The following is a 22,640-nucleotide window of genomic DNA, read 5'->3' on the forward strand; positions in this document are numbered from 1 at the left end:
CTTCTTCACCCATGGGGCTCTTTGATCAAGTGTCACTCAATTCCCAAAAGAGCTAGGCCCTATCCTCCAGGAGCTCCTAAGAATGTCCATCCATCCCCTCAAGGGATGCAACTGGCGTGGTGGAAAGGGCACTTGAGGGCACAGACTTGGGTCCAAATTCTGACTCTGCCACTTACCAGCAGTGTGACTTTGGGAAAGTAACTTAAACTCTGAGCCTCAGTTTCCTCATCTGTCATATGACTTGTTGGAAGGACATATGGAAAAGCATTCTTCCTTCCACCTTTATTTTGGTAATAGAGTCTTGGCTGAGGAGATAAACACTTGCTCAACAAATTCAGCAGCTCTCCTGGGTAACACGAACAGGCTGCATAAATGTGACTCCCCAGGGAGCTCAGAGGGGAGGCGTGTTCTTGCCCTCCACAGGGCTCTAGTTTGGCCTGCGTGCTGAGGCTCACAGGAGAGAACGGCTGCAGGCTCCCTGGTCCATAGATAGGGACCTTTGAGTTGGGAGACCTGTTCTCCACCAGGACAACATCTCCTGACACAGTGGTCCTCACACTTGGGGGTGCATCACAGACCCCTGCAGGGCTTGTTAAAACACATTGCTGGGCCCCAGGTCCATGGTGTCTGATTCAGGAGGTCTGGAGTGGGGCTGGAGCATTTGCATTTCTAGTCCCAGTGATGCTGACCTGCTGGTCTGCAGGACACTCTGAGGACCACGGCCCCAGAGAAAAGTCCCCCAGCCCAAGTTGCTGAGCTTCCTAGCCTGCCAATTCCTACCCATTTTCCTGGGTCCTCTGGGTAGGAGGAGTGTTTTGGTTTGTATGTGAGGAAAACACAAACACTCAGACCCAGTGGTCAGTACAGCTAATGTTTCAAGGAGAGGGAGAGGCACAAAAAGTTAAGTCGTTTAGTGAAGGTGGGCAGATACTGACAGCCCCTCCCAACTCCTACCTGCCTGCCGTGTTGCTTCGCATATTAGTTTTCTATTATGCGAAGTGGTAACAAATTACCACAAGAGAGAGAAAATGGCTAATGGGCAAATAAGAATCAGGGAGGCTACAGTGTAGACATCAACCTCCAGCCCAGTAAGAATGAGATTTCTAAAAGCTCAACTCAAATCCCTTGCCTCTCTTGCTTGCACCAACTCCCACGAGCCACCTTCCTGAGGTGCGTCCCTGCTCCGCTCGCTCGTGGCTGACTAGCAGCTAGCTGCTGGCCCTGTCTTGTCAGGTTGTTAGCTTTGGATAAACAGCAGGGGCTTCTGGCAACCCCTGATGACACATACCCAATGACAATTAATATAGTGAATATATGACTCAAGCACGATCACACTGAGTCATGCTGGCCAACAAGTGCCCAAAGTGACAGTCACCACGGCTGCCCAGACTGCTTTTGGGTCATTTTAAAGCTAGGAGCAAATTCTCATCCATGGAGCCAGAGGAAAGATCCTTTCTAGAAACATCATTTTAGACTTCTAAGATAAAAAAATTGAGACCCACAAAATGCAAATGACATGCTCAAGCCACTCTCCCAATCCCCAATCTAGGGTTCATTCCACTAAATAATTTTGTGCCCCTCAGAACACTGTGACAATTATCTCAAATCAACCCAAGTCCTTTTGACCACAAACATTATAAAAACTGAACTGCAGCAGAGAGAAACAGAAGAGCTGCAAGGCAAGGTGACATCCTTAAAATGCCAACAATTAAAGAACGGATACTAGCAACCTTACATCTTGGAAAAGCCAAGGATGGGAGGGACTTCCTTGCTGTAGTCTGTTAGAATTCATTGAGCATTCTGTGCCGCTTTTAACCAGTTCCAAGGTCAAGAGAAACATCAGAAAATATGTGCGTGTGTCAGAGGACATTATTCTGAGATTAGTACCCTGGAGTGATCTGGGCTAGATTTCCGCTTCCAGAACAACCCTTGGAAAGTCCTCCTCAACGAGCTAGCACACTGGTCTCCAACATACTTCACTGACATTCAAATGGAAATCTAGGAGCAGGGAGCTTGCTAGAGGTGCCCTCTTGCAGTGACTGAGCAGCTGACTATAGAAAAATATAACTGTGAAAGTAGGGCTAATGTGGTTAGAACAAATTGCCTAGAAAAAAAATCTGAAAATATTCAAGCTGGAAAGAGCCTTATTTATCTTTCTAATTCAATCTCCTCTTTGACGATGTGAAACTGAGGTCCAAAAAAGGGGAGTGCCTTGTTAAAGGTCACCCAGTGTGCCAGTGCCAGGAAGGAGATTATATTTCCTGCCTCTACTCTTCCCAAAAGACACATCACAGCTCAGCTAGAGTTAAGAAAGACAAAGGGCATTCCCTTTCAAATCTGAAGGCTTTGAGACATCAATCTACTGTGTAAGTCTGTCTTAAGATGTAGAATCCCAAGACTTTAACATAACTAGAATTTTCTCCAGAAAGGCTTTGCTAAATGCCAATAAACTTTTCGCTGGGCACCAATCCCAGTAACATTGACATTATGTCAGCCAAAAGGAGGTTTCCAATTTGCAAATGCGTATGCCAGGATGATGTCATTAACTATGCTTTTGGGAGGGAATTATATTTTCTTTTAATACTTTAATTACAAATATTGACTAAGTGGTTTGAAACAACCATTTAAAGTTTAGAGACAGACATAATACATTAGGGGGACAAAGAAATCTGTCTTATAAATAGCCTAGAAAAATCCTTTGCAAAACAAACATTTTCAATGGGGAGAAACAAACTCTGGACGATGGAACAGTATGCTGCTATTAAAATTGGTACTTACAGAGTATGCAGTAATATAGGAAAAATATTTGAGTTACTACTCTGCTAAGTTAAAAAAAAAAGCAGAATACAAAAAAATAATATACATAAACAGAAAACCCCTACAATGTAGAAAAATAGACTAAAGTTTTATATAAGAAAAGATTATACAGAGAAACACCAGTGTTCATGGTGGGTGATGAGACCACAGATTTTTTTCTCCTTCCTCCTATTACCAGGTATTTTCTGAATTGTATATAATTAACAATAAATCCCAATTTTATAAACAAAAACATTGCAAAACCCTGTTGAGATTTTTGTATAGAGCAAATTCAAAGTCACTTTCTAGTCCCTTAGTCTGTGTAAGAGAGTGTGCCTGTACGCCGTGAGTAGAGGATGTCAGTGCCAGGCCAGAGATTTTGCATCGTTCCTTACCACCAAGCTTGACAATGCTGCCCTAAACTGCTTTTCAAATTACAATTTACAACCACTATTTAGTATTTGACCTACTGAAAAATACCTTTCCCACCCCTGCTCCTGAAAGAAGCCCTGAGAATACCATCAGTGCCGAAATAAGCTAGGCAACAATTCTTAACCCATTCACACACCTGCCTGTGAGGTTCTGGGATACCAGTCCCATGGGTTTTGGCAGATCGCACCGGCCAGGTTTTTTTGTTTTTTAATAAATTTATTTATTTTATTTATTTTTGGCTGTGTTGGGTCTTCATTGCTGCACATGGGCTTTCTCTAGTTGTGGCGAGCGGGGGCTACTCTTCGTTGCAGTGCACGGGCTTCTCATTGTGGTGGCTTCTCTTGTTGTGGAGCACAGGCTCTAGGTGAACGGGCTTCAGTAGTTGTGGCACGTGGGCTCAGCAGTTGTGGCTTGTGGGCTCTAGAGCACAGGCTCAGTAGTTGTGGCACACGGGCTTTGTTGCTCTGTGGCATGTGGGATCTTCCCGGACCAGGGCTCGAACCCGTGTCGCCTGCATTGGCAGGCAGATTCTTAACCACTGTGCCACCAGGGAAGTCTACAGGCCAGGTTTTTTTTTTTTTTTTTTTTTTAATTAATTTATTTATTTACTTATGGCTGTGTTGGGTCTTCGTTTCTGTGCGAGGGCTTTCTCTAGTTGTGGCAAGTGGGGGCCATTCTTCATCGCGGTGCGCGGGCCTCTCACTATAGTGGCCTCTCTTGTTGCAGAGCACAGGCTCCAGACGCGCAGGCTCAGTAATTATGGCTCACGGGCTCAGTTGCTCCGCGGCATGTGGGATCTTCCCAGACCAGGGCTCAAACCCGTGTCCCCTGCATTGGCAGGCAGATTCTCAACCACTGCGCCACCAGGGAAGCCCCAGGCCAGGTTTTTATTTCCCTTCTGTTTAATAAAATTTTAAGAAAAAGAGAGAAGGTAGTTGACGCCTTCAGGTTAGGCTTAGTCTGGTGAAATAATTCCTGATAAAACCTAGTATTTTCCTAAGCCCCTCCAACTACGGTTTCTCCAAGTACAATGTTAGCATTTGTCAAGGGCTTTCAGGAAGCTGATACCTTCAGCACATAAGAGCCATGCTTTGACTGGAGCCCAGCCTCTTATTCTCTTGCAAGAAAGAGAAGAGCAAACACCATCAGACATTTCTGTTTTTGATGTCAGTAACCTTCACTACAGCACTAGAAAATAGAGTGGGTATGCAGGAAGACAAAAACAAGGAAAAAGCATGTTTTTGTCCCCAGGCTTTTCTGTAGCAACTACACTGGCTTCAGCTGGATAACAAGTTGTCCTCGAATTCTTGGCATTGGAGCAAACATGTCAGCTCCCTGGTTATGCCTTCATCACTGCTCAAAGTACCACACACTTTAACCCCTTCCTGCTCTTTCCATAGGCCTGGGTTTGTCCCGTATCCAGGAAACTTATGTTGCCTAAACTGAGCATCCCAGCAGGCTGCAAGGCAGATGGCAGCTCAGGATTCAGAATGCTGACCAATTCCTACCTGGATCCACACCACCAAGCTGTACTCAGCCTGCCTGTGCAGAAACAGGAGCTCAGCCTCGTGGCTGACAGCTTTTTTAACTGCTACTCTCAGCAGTGAGGAACTTCCCCAGCAGACAAGATTCAGAAGGGAACTGAAAAGGAAGCATATCAAGAGTGACCTAAGGGGATACACAGGTTTAACCAGATACTCAAGCCAATGAACCCCCAAGGCTCAGCTAAGCCAGGAGGAATTAAAAGAGCAGGTGTTGCTGACCTGACCTAGAGCCTTTGGGACCTGAGGTCACTAGGCCAGGACATCTAGACCCCACACCAGGTCTGCCTCCATGTCACTAGATTCTCATAACAGGCTTCATACTTCAGCCAGGGAGAAAGCTAGTACACGCCTAAGGTAGTGCCTGAACCACATCATTCAATGCAGAACACATAAGAAAAGAGCAAGCTACAGTGTAAATTATGACACTATTTGTGGAAAAATACGAGGGAGCAGGTAGGAATACATATAGGCTGACGCCATCTCTGCAAGGGAACACACCTGGCAGCACCATCTCTGAACCCCTTTGTAGCTTTTGAATTTTGAATGATGTGATATATAACCTTCAAAGAACAAATTAAAATTAAAGGCAAATGTGTAATGCTATAATCTTATTGTTATAAAAAAAGCTCTATAAATCTGTGTGTGTACACAAAAAACATTCTGGAAGAATACACAACTGTTAATACTGGGTTACTCCTGGGGAATGGGAGTAGGGTAAGACTTTCGTGTTTTGTTTTATACAGTCTGTATTGTTTTGTTTCCAAAAGGCAGTAAAGTCAGCCCTCTGTATCTACAGGTTCCATATCTATAGATTCAACCAACCACAGATCAAAAATATTAAAAAAAAAAAAGTCCAGAAAGTTCCAAAAAACAAAACTTGAATTTGCTGTACACGTGCAACTATTTATGTATAATTTACATTGTCTTTACAACGATTTACATTGTATTAGGTATTATAAGTAATCTAGAGATGATTTAAAGTATATGGGAGGATGTGCATAGGTTATATGCAAATACACCATTTTATTTTATTTTATTTTTTTAATTTTATTTATTTATTTATTTTTGGCTGTGTTGGGTCTTCGTTTCTGTGCGAGGGCTTTCTCTAGTTGCGGCAAGTGGGGGCCACTCTTCATCGCGGTGCGCAGGCCTCTCACTATCGCGGCCTCTCTTGTTGCGGAGCACAGGCTCCAGACGCGCAGGCTCAGTAATTGTGGCTCACAGGCCCAGTTGCTCTGCGGCATGTGGGATCTTCCCAGACCAGGGCTTGAACCCGTGTCCGCTGCATTGGCAGGCAGATTCTCAACCACTGCACCACCAGGGAAGCCCTCAAATACACCATTTTAAATGTGACTTGAGCATCCGTGGAGTTTGGTATCCACAGGGGGTCCTGGAACCAATCCCCTGTGGATACTGAGGGATGACTATACTACTTTCATAATTTTTACATAAAAAAAGAAACATCTTTAAGAACTGCAATCTCACCTCCAACAAGAACCTCTAAACTCCTCCTGCAGCATTTTTTCTGTCTGTCTCATGTTACTCAATCACATCTTATCCTGTGTTACAATTGTTTGTGTATAAGACTTATCTATTAAATGCTGGAGCAACTGCCACTGCAGCGTGTCCACCACTCAAGCTCCACTTTCCAAGGACAAAATTCTGTGGAAAAGAACTGTTAAAGCATAAAACAGCAGTCAAAACGGGAACAAAGCAATTAAACGAGAACAAAATGATCAACCAAATTAAGAGTGAAAGGTAATATTGTATTAATTAGCACAAACTGTTAGCAAGGGGAATCATGACCAAGTCAAAACAACACTGAAAACAGTCCTTCCCAGCAAGTGTGGGAATTCTAACAATCTGAATGTGCGCATGTGCTAGGAGTTTTGCAAAATTGCCAAGCAAAGTGTGGCAGCCAGATTTCTCAGTAGAACTCAGTAAATCCTATTAGAGGACATGTGCTTTGTTTAGGAAAATTCCAGGGTGACCTCTGAGTGTTGAAAGAGAAGCTCCCTCTTGGACAAGGCCTGAGGGATAAAGAACCTGAATTTCTCTGTAAAATAAAAGCAGAGTTTGAGTTTCAGGGGAAATGGGAGGCTGTTCTAGAAAAATGAAGGTCATGTGAGGTGGTCCAGAAAGAAAGGGCTCAACACTAGACAGGTTGTGCTGAGGAGAAGAAGACCACCAGGAAATTGGGAAATTCTGGGAAGCAAGGGCATCTTAATTTTAAAAGCTATTTGCTCTGAAATAATATAATCCCTCTCTGTTGCCTGTAACAGACTGTCAAACAATACCACCCTGATGCTGGTGTGTCCAGAGGGGGTAATCCAGAATGGAGCAAATGGGGTGGAAGGATCCCATAGGTCCATAATTCTCAATACGTAACACTCTTTCTAAAACCCTCAACTTGCGGGCCAGATTTATTCTTCTACCTGAAACAACCAAAACGAAAAATGGACAAAATATATGAAAAAATGATACTAGATGGCAATACATGAATGATAGTGAACTATTAGAGAACTGCTGATACATGGGAGGGAGAAAAGCTACAGAGGAGAGACACAGAGAGGGCATCAAGAGATGAACAGAGAAAAACCAAAGCAAAAGGTGTTCAGAAAAGGAAGTTGTCCCACCCCCACCCAAAGAATCCACAAGAGATATGAGGACTGGGGTAGAACTGGATTTTTCATAGCACAAGGGATGGAGAACTCTATTTCTGTTTGAGGCTGATATCTAAATGCCATCCTTATCTACCCTCTCTCTCTCCGCATCCAAACTGTTAGCAAGTCTTGTCAGTTACAGCTTCAAAATCCATTCAGAATCCAACCATCTCTCATCACCTCCACTGCTACCACCCTAGCCCAGGCCACTATCAGCTCTTACCTGGACAACATCAAGAACCTCCTCACCTTCCTGTTTCCAATCTTACATGCCCCCAAGTCCCCATCCCAGTCTATTTTCCACACAGCAGTCAGTCAGAGAAACATTTATCACCTGACAGAAGAGGACAGTTACTTGTTTGTCTGTCTCCCCTTCTAAAAGGTAACCTCCATGAAGTCAAGGTCTTCTATTTCTGTTCATTGCTATATGCCCAGAGACTAGAATAGTGCCAATGTATATATAGTTAGTACCAAATCAATATTTGTTAAATGAACTACACAAGTTGTTATGGAACTGTACACCACATACCTCTAGGAAATGAATAAAGGAACTGCGTTTTGTATCACTCTGTGGGCCTTCAGGAGGCCCAGGGATCTGCAAATCACATTTTGTTTTGTTGCCCGTCACTAAATCTACAATGGCTTGTACATAATGGTCACTGAATGAATAAACAAAAGGAATATAACATAGGTCTAATATCATATATAGTGCCTAGGCCTAGCCTGGGCAGAAGATGGATGCATTTATATTTCGTGGCACAGGAATAGATGACTGGTACAGAGTAGAGCTCATAAACAATATCAAGTCTAAAAGAAAATACACTATTTATTGATAACATGGACCTAGCAAATTCTGTGCCAACTATGAGAAATACAGATATGATTAACATAATTTTTATCTTCAAGGACTAACATAATTTTAGTTATCTTCATCTCTACTAGTTTGTAAACAAGTACAAGTAACTCAGTGGTATAACTGTTCTACTAGAGATATACATAAGAAACATTTGGGAGGCACAAAGAAGGAAATCTTACCTTACCTGAGGAGGTTAAATGGTCAAGGAAAGATCTATGAAAAAGATTTTACTAGAGCTGAGTCTTATAAGGAAGAGTTTACCAGATGAGAAAAAAGACATTTAGAGAAGAAGGCACAGTCTGTTTTGAAGGCATAACAGGCTTCCGGAGTGGTTCCTAGGAGGGAGTTAACAAAATATGGAAGGATACTCTGACATAAGACAGAAAAAAGTCACAAAGCTCTTTCCTTTAAGGACAGAGCCTATGCTTTTAAAAGTTCCTAGACCCTCCTCTCAAAGTACCCACTTCCCCAATAAGATGTGACCTCCAAAGGGGCTTGACAGATTTAAAAACATCAAATAACAAAAGCAGGGAGGGAAGACAAACATATTTATTCCAGTCTAGGTCACTGGAGGACTTAAAACGTGTACTACTCAGCGTGCCCTATCATCATCAGCACCAACAAGGGAAGAACGTGCCTGAACAGCAAGCTCTACCCGAAGCCAGCCGATGGCTGCTGTGAGGTTCCCGTCAGTCAAGTCTCTTCCTCGTCATGCAGTTAATGAGGCTTCCCCCCTCGTAGCGAAGGGCTCCTTAACTCTAAATTCATTTTGCACAGAGAAGAGGAAAGAATCTGACATACTACTGATGGTTCCTCATTTAATCCATGACTTAAATCCTATCTCAGTATTTAACTATCTTTATTTTCTGATTAAAATAGAAAAAAAAGGGGGGCGGGGGGTAAGGGCAACAGAAATTACACTGTACTGATACAGAGACATTAAATTCTAGTCAGAGTTAAGACCCATATTAAAGGTCAACTGATGGTTCCAAGGAAATAACTACATGGAGTCTGGTTGAGACATACATGAGTTGAGTCTCATTATTAGCCACAATAATGTAGGAAAACAGCTCTCAATGAAATTGGAGTCCACACTTGTCAGGCATGGGTAGGAAAAAGCCTGGAGAAATGGGTTCTCTCCATGCCCCCATGACAAAGAAGGCTCCTGGTTTAATGGGAAGAGTAGCTCCGGTTCCCAGATGGTGTCCACAGCTCAGAGCCGAGTTTAGCAGTGGAATCGAGTGGAGAACTTAGGCGATACAGGCACGGTCAAGGGCTGGTCACTTGACTTGACTTCCACACCCTGGTACCTTCGTACTGGATTTGCCTTGTGTACCTGCAGAGTGAGAAAAATAAAGTTACCATTGATAAGGATGTTAGAGAACTACACTTATGGGTGTTTTTATTCCTCTTCTTGAGAACATTTTTGTATAATTTTGCAAATCCCAGTCACTAATTTGGGGGTTGCGGGGAGGCAACACAGTCTAGCAGCAAAGCACAAGAGCTCTGGAGCTCAAGTAGGTTTCTATTCAGGTCTTGCTGGATCCCTCAGCTTGCACCTATCTCCAGTTTGACTGTTCAGTACTAGGGTATAACGGGGCTGTACTCAATTGCAGCAGAAAGGAGATACACGCTAAGAATTTGCCAGAGTACAATCTTAAGATTATTGAGTCTTAATATTCACCAAAAGCATGGACAAAAATAAATAAATAAAATAAAATAACCAAGAAGGGTTGCCAGGAGAAGGCATGGTCCCATCCATCCTTCTTACAGTCTAAAATCAACCCTGAATCAAGCCAGATTAGTAGAGAGTTCTATGATACAAACAAACACAAGAGGCAGGACTCAAGTGCTGAAGAAAAGTCAAAACACTTGAGGCTGGTTTTGTGAGTACATCCAATCAGCATATGGTAGCTTGGATTTTGTCAGGAAGCTAGTCCCTTTACTAGTTTGTCCCTAGAGCCCTCCTGTGGCCAGTCACCTCTACCAACAGCTGTATCAGCTGCTGGCTTAGCACTTTTAGACAAAACCTCAACAACTTACATATTGCTATATTCACCCTTTTACTAAGCATATGAAATTCCATCTAAAACTGTGTTCTTCCTTATTAATGCAGTTAATGTGGCTTGCTGCCCTCCTAGTGAAAGGGTCCTTAATGTGAGTTAAGCTTTCTTTTTGGATAACTAATATTTAAATCATTATCTAGTGTTAACATGGAAGGGTCACCTGGACCGATACGCACTATAACTCCAAGGAATTTGAGTCAAGTATTAAGAGGAAAATGAAAATATAGTTGTCACACAATTCCCATGTCCTTCCCTACCTATGTATTCTAATTGTAAAACACATTGGTTTCCTTAAGCCTTAAGGCAATAATAAAAAGTTAAATAAAGAGTCCTACAAATATATCACTGTGCACTGGTATAGCAACTGATGTCCTCCTTATTTAGACCCCTGGAAGAAATTCTGACTGAATTCAGGATCAAAGATAAATGTATTTTTTAAATAACTAGCTTGTTTATATCACTTAGCAGATCCATGGATCACAATGTATACATCTTTAGCCTCATTCACTCCTCAACTTTGTCACCACCCCTGGTTTGTCTGACTTCTCATTTTCACTCAACTTTGATGTGTCCTTGGAGGCCACCTTAGATCCTTTCTGGAACAAGGCAAGGTACAGATAAAACAGACGCAACCATGTGTTAGTCAGCGCTCATGCTGCCCAGTTACCAGTTCTTTCCGTAGCCTGGCCAGCTCCTCCTTCTGTTGCTCTTCCTCCTGTTGCCTGGCTTCCTCCAACTGCTGGGCTTTCTGGGCTTCCACCTCAGCCATTCTCTTCTCCAGCTCCTGCCGCTCCTTGGCTCTCTTCTCAGTGGCCAGCTGAAAAGTTTCTTGAACTACAGAACCAGAAAGGCCCTCTGAGTACAGAAACAGAGAGAATATTGGTGCACAAGCAAGACTTGCATAAACCTAGCCCCACAGATCCAGCAAGTGATAGATATGCATGGCAACAGAAAGGTGGAGCTCTAAGGAGGCCCAGTTGGGAGAAAGGTGGAGTAAACCACATACAAAAAGTCCTAAAATTTTAAGGGCCCCTATAAATCATCTAATTAGGAGAAAAGCAAGACCTACACAGGTGAAATAGCTTGCTCAAAACTACATAGCGATTGTAGACTACATAGACAGATTTAGGAAAAGAATCCCACTTTTCTGAAACACTGCCCAGTGCTTAAGGAATCAAATGTTTTCTATCTAAGGCTTGCTTTAGGGTGAACCCCAGAAAGAAGTCCTGGCTCTCTCTCACTTACTTGCTACTCTCTGGGTGGGGAAAGTAAAATTGTTGTTGAAATGCCAGGTGCTTCTTCTATGAATCTGACCCCAACACACTCTACAAATCAACATAGCTGCTGGATTCAATAAAGAGCTAGGGGAGAAAAAACTAGATCCTCTACAGGCAGATGCTTCTGGTTCACACAGCATTGTACTGACACAACTGAGTCCCAGGAAGTCTAACCATTCTGCCCCAATCCCCCAAGAATACATAAAATACTACCAGTAAGGGATTTTTTCTCTCTCTTAGGAACAAAGGGCTCCTGGGAGATGACGGTGTTTGGACGAGCCTTGAAGCAAGCTGCTTCTTTCTGCTGTTTTAGCTCTTCCTCCAGCTATTAGAAAGAAAATCTGTCAGATAAGCAGCCACACTACTTTCCATAACTACCATCTCAATGACTCAAGTTCGAATGTTTCTGAACAGTTTCATCTACAAAGACAGCAGGTGATTTAATCTAAACTCAATTAAAATCCCTTTTACATTAAGTAGAACAGACTAACAACATCTGAACCCACTGAGAACTAGAAAATACCTTTAAGATACTTTTAAGGCCTATCTTAACATCACAAAAAATAAACAAGTAGACATTAATATACCCCTGGATGTGATCACCTGTAAAGTATTCTCCCTCCCAACCCCCAAAAGAATCTAACCAGAATTTAATCAAGCCTCTAGATCTGACTACTCATTTATAGGAAATACAGGAGATAGAGGAACATATTAATAAACACGTTGGGAATACAATGAGCAAAATACAGATTGTAAAACCTATAGGAAATCTCTCACCACTATTATTTAACATAGATTTGGAAGTCCTAGCCATGGCAATCAGAGAAGAAAAAAAAATAAAAGGAATACAGATTGGAAAAGAAGAAGTAAGGGTTTCCCTGGTGGCACAGTGGTTGAGAATCTGCCTGCCAATGCAGGGGACACGGGTTCGAGCCCTGGTCTGGGTAGATCCCACATGCCGCAGAGCAACTGGGCCCGTGAGCCATAATTACTGAGCCTGCGCGTCTGGAGCCTGTGCTCCACAACAAGAGAGGCCGCGATAGTGAGAGGCCTGCGCACCGCGATGAAGAGTGGCCCCCGCTTGCCACAACTAGAGAAAGCCCTTGCACAGAAACGAAGACCCAACACATCCATAAATAAATAAATAAATAAATAAATAAATAAATAAAGCTTTAAAAAAAAAAAAAAAAGAAGTAAAACTGTCACTGTTTGCAGATAACATGATACTATACATAGAGAATCCTAAAGATGCCACCAGAAAACTACTAGAGCTAATCAATGAATGTGGTAAAGTTGCAAGATACAAAATTAATGCACAGAAATCTCTTGCATTGCTATACACTAATGATGAAAAATCTGAAAGAGAAATTAAGGAAACACTCCCATTTACCAACGCAACAAAAAGAATAAAATACCTAGGAATAAATCTACCTAGGGAGACAAAAGACCTGTATGCAAAAACTATAAGACACTGATGTAAAGATGATACAAACAGATGGAGAGATATACTATGTTCTTGGATTGGAAGAATCAACCTTGTGAAAATGACTATATTACCCAAAGCAATCTACAGATTCAATGCAATCTCTATCAAATTACCAATGACATTTTTTACAGAACTAGAACAAAAAATCTTAAAATTTGTATGGAGACACAAAAGACCCCGAACAGCCAAAGCAGTCTTGAGGGAAAAAAACGGAGCTGGAGGAATCAGACTCCCTGACTTCAGACTATACTACAAAGCTACAGTAATCAAGACAATATGGTACTGGCACCAAAACAGAAATATAGATCAGTGCAACAGGATAGAAAGCCCAGAGATAAACCCACGCACACATGGTCAACTAATCTATGACAAAGGAGGCAAGGATATACAATGGAGAAAAGACAGTCTCTTCAATAAGTGGTGCTAGGAAAACTGGACAGCTACATGTGAAAGAATGAAATTAGAACACTCCCTAACACCATACACAAAAATAAACTCATAATGGATTAGAGACCTAAATGTAAGACCGGACACTATAAAACTCTTAGAGGAAAACACAGGAAGAACACTCTTTGACATAAATCACAGCAAGATCTTTTTTGATCCACCTCCTAGAATAATGGAAATAAAAACAAAAATAAACAAATGGGATCTGATGAAACTTAAAAGCTTTTGCACAGCAAAGGAAACTACAAACAAGACGAAAAGACAACCCTCAGAATGGGAGAAAATATTTGCAAATGGACAAAGGATTAATCTCCAAAATATATAAACAGCTCATGCAGCTCAATATTAAAAAAACAAACAACCCAATCCAAAAATGGCCAGAAGACCTAAATAGACATTTCTCCAAAGAAGACATACAGATGGCCAAGAAGCACATGAAAAGCTGCTCAACATTACTAATTATTAGAGAAATGCAAATCAAAACTACAATGAGGTATCACCTCACACCAGTCAGAATGGACATCAAAAGAAAATCTACAAACAACAAATGCTGGAGAGGGTGTGGAGAAAAGGGAACCCTCTTGCACTGCTGGTGGGAATGTAAACTGATACAGCCACTATGGAGAACAGTAGGGAGTTTCCTTAAAAAACTAAAAATAGAACTACCATATGACCCAGCAATCCCACTACTGGGCATATACCCAGAGAAAACCATAATTCAAAAAGACACAGGTACCCCAATGTTCATTGCAGCACTATTTACAATAGCCAGGTCATGGAAGCAACCTAAATGCCCATCGACAGACGAATGGATAAAGAAGATGTTGTACATGTATACAATGGAATATTACTCAGCCATAAAAAGGAACGAAACTTTTGTCATTTGTAGAGACATGGATGGATCTAGAGACTGCCATACAGAATGAACTAAGTCAGAAAGAGAAAAACAAATATCGTATATTAACGCATATATGTGGAACCTAGAAAAATGGTACAGATGAACCGGTTTGCAGGGCAGAAAGAGAGACACAGATATAAAGAACAAACGTATAGACACCAAAGGGGGAAAGTGGCGGCAGGGTGTGGTGGTGGTGGTGGTGTGATGCACTGGGAGATTGCCATTGACATGTATACACTAATATGTATAAAATGGATAACTAATAAGAACCTGCTGTATAAAAAAATAAATAAAATTCTAAAATTAAAAAAAATGGATGAAAATTAAAAATGAAATTCTATAAGGTCACCTATAATCCCACCGTAAATAACTATTATTAACATTTTAGTGTATAACCCCTTTCATATCACATACATGTAAACACATATACTTTTAAAATAAATGGTCATATTATTCATATAAAAAAAAACCTATTGGAAAAACAATCCAGTTTATTCAACATATAAAATGCAAGTAGAGCAGCCTTTAGATTAAAAGGGATTTACAGATTTATCAAACAAATATAAAATGTGGACCTTTTCTGGATCCTGATTTGAACAATTCAACTGTTTAAAAAATGAGAGATTAGGGGATATATGAATGCTGACTATTTGTCACTATTAAGGAATTACTGTTAATCTTTTTAAGTGTGCTAATAGTATTGTGGTTATGAAATTCTTTTAATCCTTATATTTTAAAGTTACACATTGAAGTATTTTTGGATGAAATGAGATGATACCTAGGATTTGCTTCAAAGTAATCTTGTATAGGCAGAAGTATCCAGTGTAGAGATGAGTAGGTAGAAGTAAGATGAAATAAGATTTTCCATGTTTTGATCCCTAGAAAACCAGGTGAGAATTCATGGAAGTTCATTATACTATTCTACTTTTATGTATGTCTGAAAAACTTTAAAAAACCTTTTTGTTATGGAAAATATCCCACATACAGACATTCTGTCATGGTCCTTGAACGAGAGATTCACTACTGCTTCCAAAGCAACTGTCCTAAGTTCTCCTAGAGAACAGTACCAACAGGGAGCCTACATTTAGTAACTTAAGCAATCATATCGTTTGGGCTTCAAGAGGGATGACTTTCTACAAACAAAGATTAGGCCAAGCCCCTTTTGGACAGAGTCCAGAATAAGAGACAATATCAAATACTGACAAATTTAGGAATTCAGGAGATTTTTTTCCAGACAGGGCAGAATTAGATCCAGTTAAACCAGCCAACAACCAACTGACTGTTTTAAATCACCTGTCATCTATAAAGAGCAAATAGCACACTATGTTGCGAAAACAACATACCATATTGAGAATCTATTCTCACCTCACAGTTTCTTATCAAAGCACCAACAGAAAGGAGTGAACATTTAATGAACAAGTCTAATAAATGGAATAGATGAGAATCTCCTGACACAAAAAAAGCCTAACAGTTCTCACATTCCCCAGGTGATCACTTACAGCAGAGATCAGCAAACTTAAGCCGCAAGCCAAATCCAGTTTGCAACCTCGTTTTGTATAGCCCTTGAGCTAAAAATGGTTTTTATATTTTTAAAGGGTTGAAACACACATACACAGAGAACATGTGACAGAGACCACCTGCACAACCTAAAATAATATATAGCAAACTTTTTTATAGAAAAAGTTTGCTGACCCCTGATTACAGTGACAGCCCCTAAAATAATCCAGTATGTTAGTTCCCAGAAGAAGTTCAGTGTAGTGGGTCTACCTATTGTAACAAATCAACAATCAAACAATTCACATTTTAGCTGCTCTCCCCATCCCCACCTGGTGCTTCCAAGTCTGTGCCTTCAGAGCACCTCTTCTGTCGGTCTCAAAGCAGAAAGGCTCAACCTGGGTTGTATTCTTCACCTTCTTCTCCGGCAGGTTAATGGTGTCAAAATGAGGCAAAGGAAGCGCCTTGAATTTGGGCACCTAATAGAAAAGAAAATGTAAGATTTAAGATAAGGCCTTTCTAGCCAGAAAGCAACAGCTGCTCCAGAATATTTGGATGAATCTAAAAAACAGGAAAGGCCAGTCTTCAAAGCAGCATGGAGTAGCAGAAAGAGTAATGGGTTCAAAAGGAAATTGAGGTTTTCCTCCCAGTATTGCCAATAACTAGCAGCATGATCATGGGCAAGTCACTTAAGCTCCTTGTGCCAGAATGGTTATTTAAATTACTTGCCCTATTTATACTTCATAAGGCTCTTAGAGGGATCAAAGGAAGTCAGTGATTTATAGTTAAAAGTGCAACATAAAAGATTACCTTTGAGGGATCAAAGAATAGTACTATGCTACTTGCAGAAATGGAAACACCTACCTCCCCTTTCTGCAGTTCTTTTATTTTCTTCTCCTTCTGTAACTGACGTTCTTTGTCTCGAGAATCAAAAGAGAAAGGGCATATTTCCACAGTTCTCCCCACTGGGATTTGGGGCTTAAAAGGCATTCCAAAATATGGCACAGGTTGAGCTCTTATCGCTACTGGCTCCTCCTCTTCCTAAAGAAAAAAATGCAGTTTAGAAACAAGATTCCTCACTCTCGCTCACCTCCTCTGAATGTGGAGTCAGAAGACGTTATATAAGAGAAGTCATTAATTAAGGCAAGTCACTCAACCCTTAGCTTCTTAGCTTCCTTTTCTATCAAAGAGGGGTATCTACCAACTCTCAGGGGTGAAACCAGTGTGAAAGCATTTGATAAACTAACACAATTACTCTTAAAGGATCTAAAATTTTTCACAGGAAGGTTGTAAAAACTAAATGAGATCAAACAGTTTGAATAAAATGAAGAAAAGTACTAACCAAGCATATACCTTGGCCTCGTCTTTGACCCAGGCTTCAGACTCCACTAACACATGTGACTGGGAGTATTCCCAGTTGCCAAACCCAGAATAGGACCAAGTAAGTTGATTGCATTCAAGCTGGTAACATAAGATTACTGTGTATTTTAGTTTCAAATGAACCTATAAAAAGGCTTATGCCTGAGATCTGCTGTAAAATTACCCTAACTCTGGATATTTATAGATAAAATGGGGGATGTAACAAGAAACTAGCCTGATCAATGACAGTTTATATATTCCAACTTCATGAACCACCACCACACAGTCACCTTTGCAACCCTTGGATTAATGGAGACAGTTAAGGACAGGGTGGATGTAACTGCTTAGTATGAATTTTAAAAGTCCCTCACTGAATGGTGACAATAGCTGGGGCAAAATAGAGTATAGGTCTTGGGAACTTTTGATCCACGTTACAACAGGGTGATTTCCAATGCAACAGAAACAAACATAACTCCAATAAGTTACAACCAGTTACCACTGAAAGCCAAAAGATTCATACCCTTACTAACTACTTTGTTCTTGGAAGAGCAAAAACAGATGATCAATCATTCATACCCATTGTTAAGACAACTCCAGACAAGAGTGATGGCCTTTGTATTCCGCTAAGTTTAAGAAAGAATAATGCTTAGAATGATTATGTAGAAGGAGTAGAAACCCCCATCCCAGGGAATCACCTCATCTTCTTTGGTGGGCATTCTGATTCTGTTCTTCAGAGCAAAGGCCGGTGACTTGGGGACAGTGATTGGAAGTACTTTCTTTTCAGGAACACCCTGGAAAGAGTAAGCAACTCACTTAGATATCCTAGAACAATCTCTACTAGGCTGTGTGATGAGATCAATCCCTTTCTTAGAAGTTCACATATCAGGAATCAAAAAAAGCTAGTTATTTCAGTATGTTGTTAACTTATCCAACTAAGACTGGTATGTATTAACGCTCCAAAGGTGGATTAACATGACAGAAGAACAGCAAATAACAAAAACATTGTTTGAGTTGTATATTCAACAAAAATAGGATTCATCAAAATCTTTTTTGGTATTTATGAAAAACACTACAAAATAAACTGTCAATATTTTATTGTTTCTCTCCCATTTTATACCCCACTCCCTTAAAAACAAAATCAAAAAGGACTTCCAAATGTTATCTAGGAACAGAATAGATACTGTCCATTCTCTTAAACCTATTCCACATACTCTAAAATAAGAACTTATATTTAAAAATATTAACCTCAAAAGGCAAATGGAAAAAAGTACTGGGCAAGGGCTAGCTTAATTTCCTTTTGCCAAATAACTGGACAAAGAACAAGCAGTTTACAAAGATATACAAGAGGTTCAATCTCAATAACTTCTAAAAATATAAAGTAAAATAAGGTATTTTTCACCTATAAGACTGAGTAATAATTAAAAGACTGGTTAATACCAGTGTTGGTAGGTGAAGAGAAATGGGCACTCCTATACAGTTGGGTAAGGTACAGGGCACAAATTGGTACAACCTTTAGGAATTAGCTACTAAATCTTTAAATGGTCATACTCTTTCACCCAATATTACATCTCTAGTATTTGATCTCTAGTTTAGTTTTTAGGTATATTTCAATACAGCATTTTTAAATTTAAATGAATAAAAAAATTGCAAATAACCCTATTATCTATCAAAAAAGAACTGGCTAAATCCTTTCTTAAATTGTGGTACATAACTAATTGTGGTACATGACTAATAAGAACCTACTGTATAGCACAGGGAACTCTACTCAATACTCTGTAATGACCTATATGGGAAAAGAATCTAAAAAAAGAGTGGCTATATGTATATGTATAACTGATTCTCTTTGCTGTACAGCAGAAACACAACATTGTAAATCAACTATACTCCAATAAAAAATAATTTTAAAAAATTGTGGTACATCCACACAATAGAATATTATACAGTCATCAAAAAGAAGAAAATAAATCTTTATTACTGACAGAACAGTATTCATAATATTGAAGGGGGAGGGACAAGTTGCTGAAACAAAAAATATTATTATTAAATATTATTTCTGTGTGTTTTTAAGATGTCTTTTAAGAAAAACAAATATATGATATCACTTATATGTGGGATCTAATTTTTTTAAATGATATAAACGAACTTACTTACAAAACAGAAAGACTCACAGATCTTGAAAACAAACTTATGGTTATCAAAGGGTGGTGGGGACAGGGATAGGAGCTGGGGATTAACACACACACACTACTATATATAACATCAATAATCAACAAGGACCTACTGTATAGCACAGGGAACTCTAAATATTCTGTTAATAACCTATATAGGAAAAGAATCTGAAAAAGAATAATCTATGTATAACAGAATCACTTTGCTGTACACCTGAAACTAACACAACACTGTAAATCAACTATACTCCAAAAAAATGTATTTAAATAAATTAACTGAATTAAATTTTTAAAAGATACTTGCACATATACTAAAAAAATAAAATAAAATGTATATATAATTAATCTAAGCATAGAAAATAAAATATGGAAAGAACACCAAGCTGTTAACTCTCACATCTCTGAGGGTAGATTAAAAGAGGGATTTAATTTCTATATTCCTTAATTCTAATACATTCAACTCCTCCAAAGATTTTTTTCCTCCTTTGTGATTCCAAAACACTGCCAACATCTCAAATCTTTTCAGACTGAATTATGTATACCATACTATGCACATCATTCAAAACTAACATAATTCTAACTCTCATAGAGTTTACACTATCATGAATCTGGCAATTAACCCTAACTGCAAAATGGTATCTCTAGGGCTACCGTCCTGCACGAAGTGTATGACCAGATCAATTTTAAAAAATCAAAACAACCTTGAGACATCCTCAGTAACTCCTTATTTCTTATACCCACATCCATATGCTGGCCCCGTCAGCTCTCTATTCTGCTTCCTCTCTAACTCTTCACTGTCATGACACAGGCCACAGCATCTATTGCCTGTACCATTCCACTAGCCTTCTAGCAGTCCTTCAGCTTCTCTCATTCCACCAGTCCATCTTCTTAGAGTCAGAAGATCTGATGTTACTTCCTGACTTAAAATTCCTTAATGGCTCCTACTGCCTACCTACAACAGTATAACATATTCCTTGGCATGAAGTACAAGGTGTTTCATAATTTGGAACCCTGCCTGACTTTCCAGGCATATCTCTTGCCTCTCTTTAGGCATCACCCTCCATCCACAATGAACTACTGACAGCTGCCAAAATTTAACACTGGTTCTCATCGCAATACCTCTGCTTGTGCTCTCTCAGAAATGCTCTGGCTGCTTGGAAGCATCTAACCCTTCTTTTCAAGCCTCCACTAAAGCATCTCCTCTCTGATAAAACCCTTCAATAGATCGCTCCACTCCTCCAGACCTACTGATCCCACTCTCCCCTGTATATAGTCTATCATGGTACATATGAAACTTCATTGCACTTGTTTATTTAGGTATTCATCTCCTCCTGCTAACCTATGAGTGCTTTGAGAGTGGGGACTGTTATTCCATCAACCCCTAATACCTAACACAGACCTTAGCAAGCATAAGGCATTCAGGGAATGTTTGTTGAATGAATACAGTAAGCATGAGTAACAGAATTTATACCTTGGACTTGAAGCCTCTTGGACTCTAATTTATACCCTGGGAGACTTCTTAATCCCAACAATGCTGCAACTGCTCCAAACATGTTTGGAATATCTTTCTTGGAGTGGCCTTCAAAGCCAGTTTTAGGGCCATGCAAGGCAATTGCTCAATCTTTACTTTTAATTAAGCAAAATTGTTTCCACCTCTATTATTTTAGACAACTCAGAAGTTTTAGTTCCCAATGACTTTAGACCAGCCCCTAAGAGCAAATTAATCTTTAAAATATGAAGACTTGCCATTGTTGAAGAGATCCAAAAGACTGTGCCACAGGATCCAAGACCAGTGGCTTTTCCAAAATGCTTTCTACAATATCAATCTTTGGAAAGAATTAATAAACTCTCAAGGTGACCACTGTAAAGGGAATGCTCATTCTGCTGTGAAAGTTCTCATACATTTCCTAAAGAAAACCAGAATCACTAGTATAGTAAAATTTAATACAGCAGAACTTGTCATCAGAGTGACAAAAGTCTATGAAATGGGTTTTCAAATAATGCTTGCCAGAAAACGACAACAAAAATCTATTGTTCTACAACATCCTAGACACCTGTGGACACCAGCCTGTAGCTCGAACACAGCCAAGGATATGCGGTAATGGGAAGTACACTGAGCAAGGAGTCAAGAGGTCTGTTTTAGCCCGGCTCTGATTCCAGTCTGTACAACCTGTATAACATGAGATAGCCTTTTAGTCCTTGGTTTTTTTCCTTTCATAAAATATAGTAATTGAAATAAGTATCTGAGGACTCAAGTTTTTAAAATAATGCTGCTTTTCCTATTTTTCCCCTCTCTCTGCATCCTCCCAACAGATGTGCATTTTAAAAGAAATCTCTAATAAGTAAGCCATGAAAGAGATATTTACGAGTAGGATCAATCCTCATAATTACTTGGGGGAGAGGGAAAGGTGATTTATGAAAATCAACCTTGCAGCAACTATTTATCCACACCCCATCTCCACTGCAATCAAAGCCAATAGGGGGCTCAATCAGAAATAAAGAAAAAGACACTGGGTTTCTAGAGACAGAGAAGGCTTCTTGTTTTATTATTTTAAGGTTTTTTTAGTTATAAGCTCCTTGAGGGCAGCGATATTGCCATTTGCATTCCTTTGCATTCTCCACAGCACCTACAAGAAGTAGTAATTGTTCAATGAACATATGTTGATTAGCATTACTGTCCTTATTTGTTTACATGTCAATCTGTTCTCCCAGACTGTGAAAGCTTTGAGGACAAAGGCTGTGCCTAATTCCATTTGAATTCCCAGTGTCTAACACAGGCTGGTGCACTTCAGCTTGTACTGCTGCTCACGCAGTTACCCTATATTGCAGTGCCCATGCTGTGATGCTTAGGTGCTGGGGAAACAGGAGTGAACAGTACAGATATACATGGTCCCTGCTATCAGGGAGTTCACATTCTAGTGGAGGAAAGAGACAATGAAAAAGTAACAAATCAAGTATTTCCTGATTTTCACAAGTGCTCTGAAGAAACCCAACAGAATGTGGAGCTGAAGGATAATGGGGGAAACTCTGAAAGGAAGCTGAGGGAAAGTATCTCTAAAGAGGTGATACATGGTTAGAAGTGGGCAATGTGGGTGGACAGATGACACATTTTGGAAAAGCAGCCCAGGATGGGGGATGGGATGTTAGGGGTGAG

The 22,640-nt window shown here is 40.1% G+C and overlaps 1 protein-coding gene across 3 annotated transcripts in view; it reads right to left on the reverse strand.

Moving 5' to 3' along the window:
* Positions 1 to 6,054: 6,054 nt before the first annotated feature.
* TPX2 (TPX2 microtubule nucleation factor) overlaps positions 6,055 to 22,640 on the reverse strand; it is a 60,084-nt gene continuing 43,498 nt past the window's right edge. For 2 of the 3 annotated variants that reach the window (XM_059897599.1, XM_059897600.1), the window contains exons 13-18: positions 18,014 to 18,109; positions 16,824 to 17,000; positions 16,292 to 16,438; positions 11,848 to 11,959; positions 11,025 to 11,212; positions 6,055 to 9,627 (exon numbers count right to left, since the gene is read on the reverse strand). In XM_059897599.1, coding sequence (XP_059753582.1) covers positions 9,517 to 9,627; positions 11,025 to 11,212; positions 11,848 to 11,959; positions 16,292 to 16,438; positions 16,824 to 17,000; positions 18,014 to 18,109 — 831 coding nt within the window. In that variant the 3' untranslated portion in view covers positions 6,055 to 9,516. The remainder of the gene's footprint in view (positions 9,628 to 11,024; positions 11,213 to 11,847; positions 11,960 to 16,291; positions 16,439 to 16,823; positions 17,001 to 18,013; positions 18,110 to 22,640) is intronic. The other variant, XM_059897601.1, reaches the window with a different exon arrangement.

The sequence above is a fragment of the Balaenoptera ricei genome, chromosome 15, assembly GCF_028023285.1.
Source record: "Balaenoptera ricei isolate mBalRic1 chromosome 15, mBalRic1.hap2, whole genome shotgun sequence".
Lineage (NCBI taxonomy): Eukaryota > Metazoa > Chordata > Mammalia > Artiodactyla > Balaenopteridae > Balaenoptera > Balaenoptera ricei.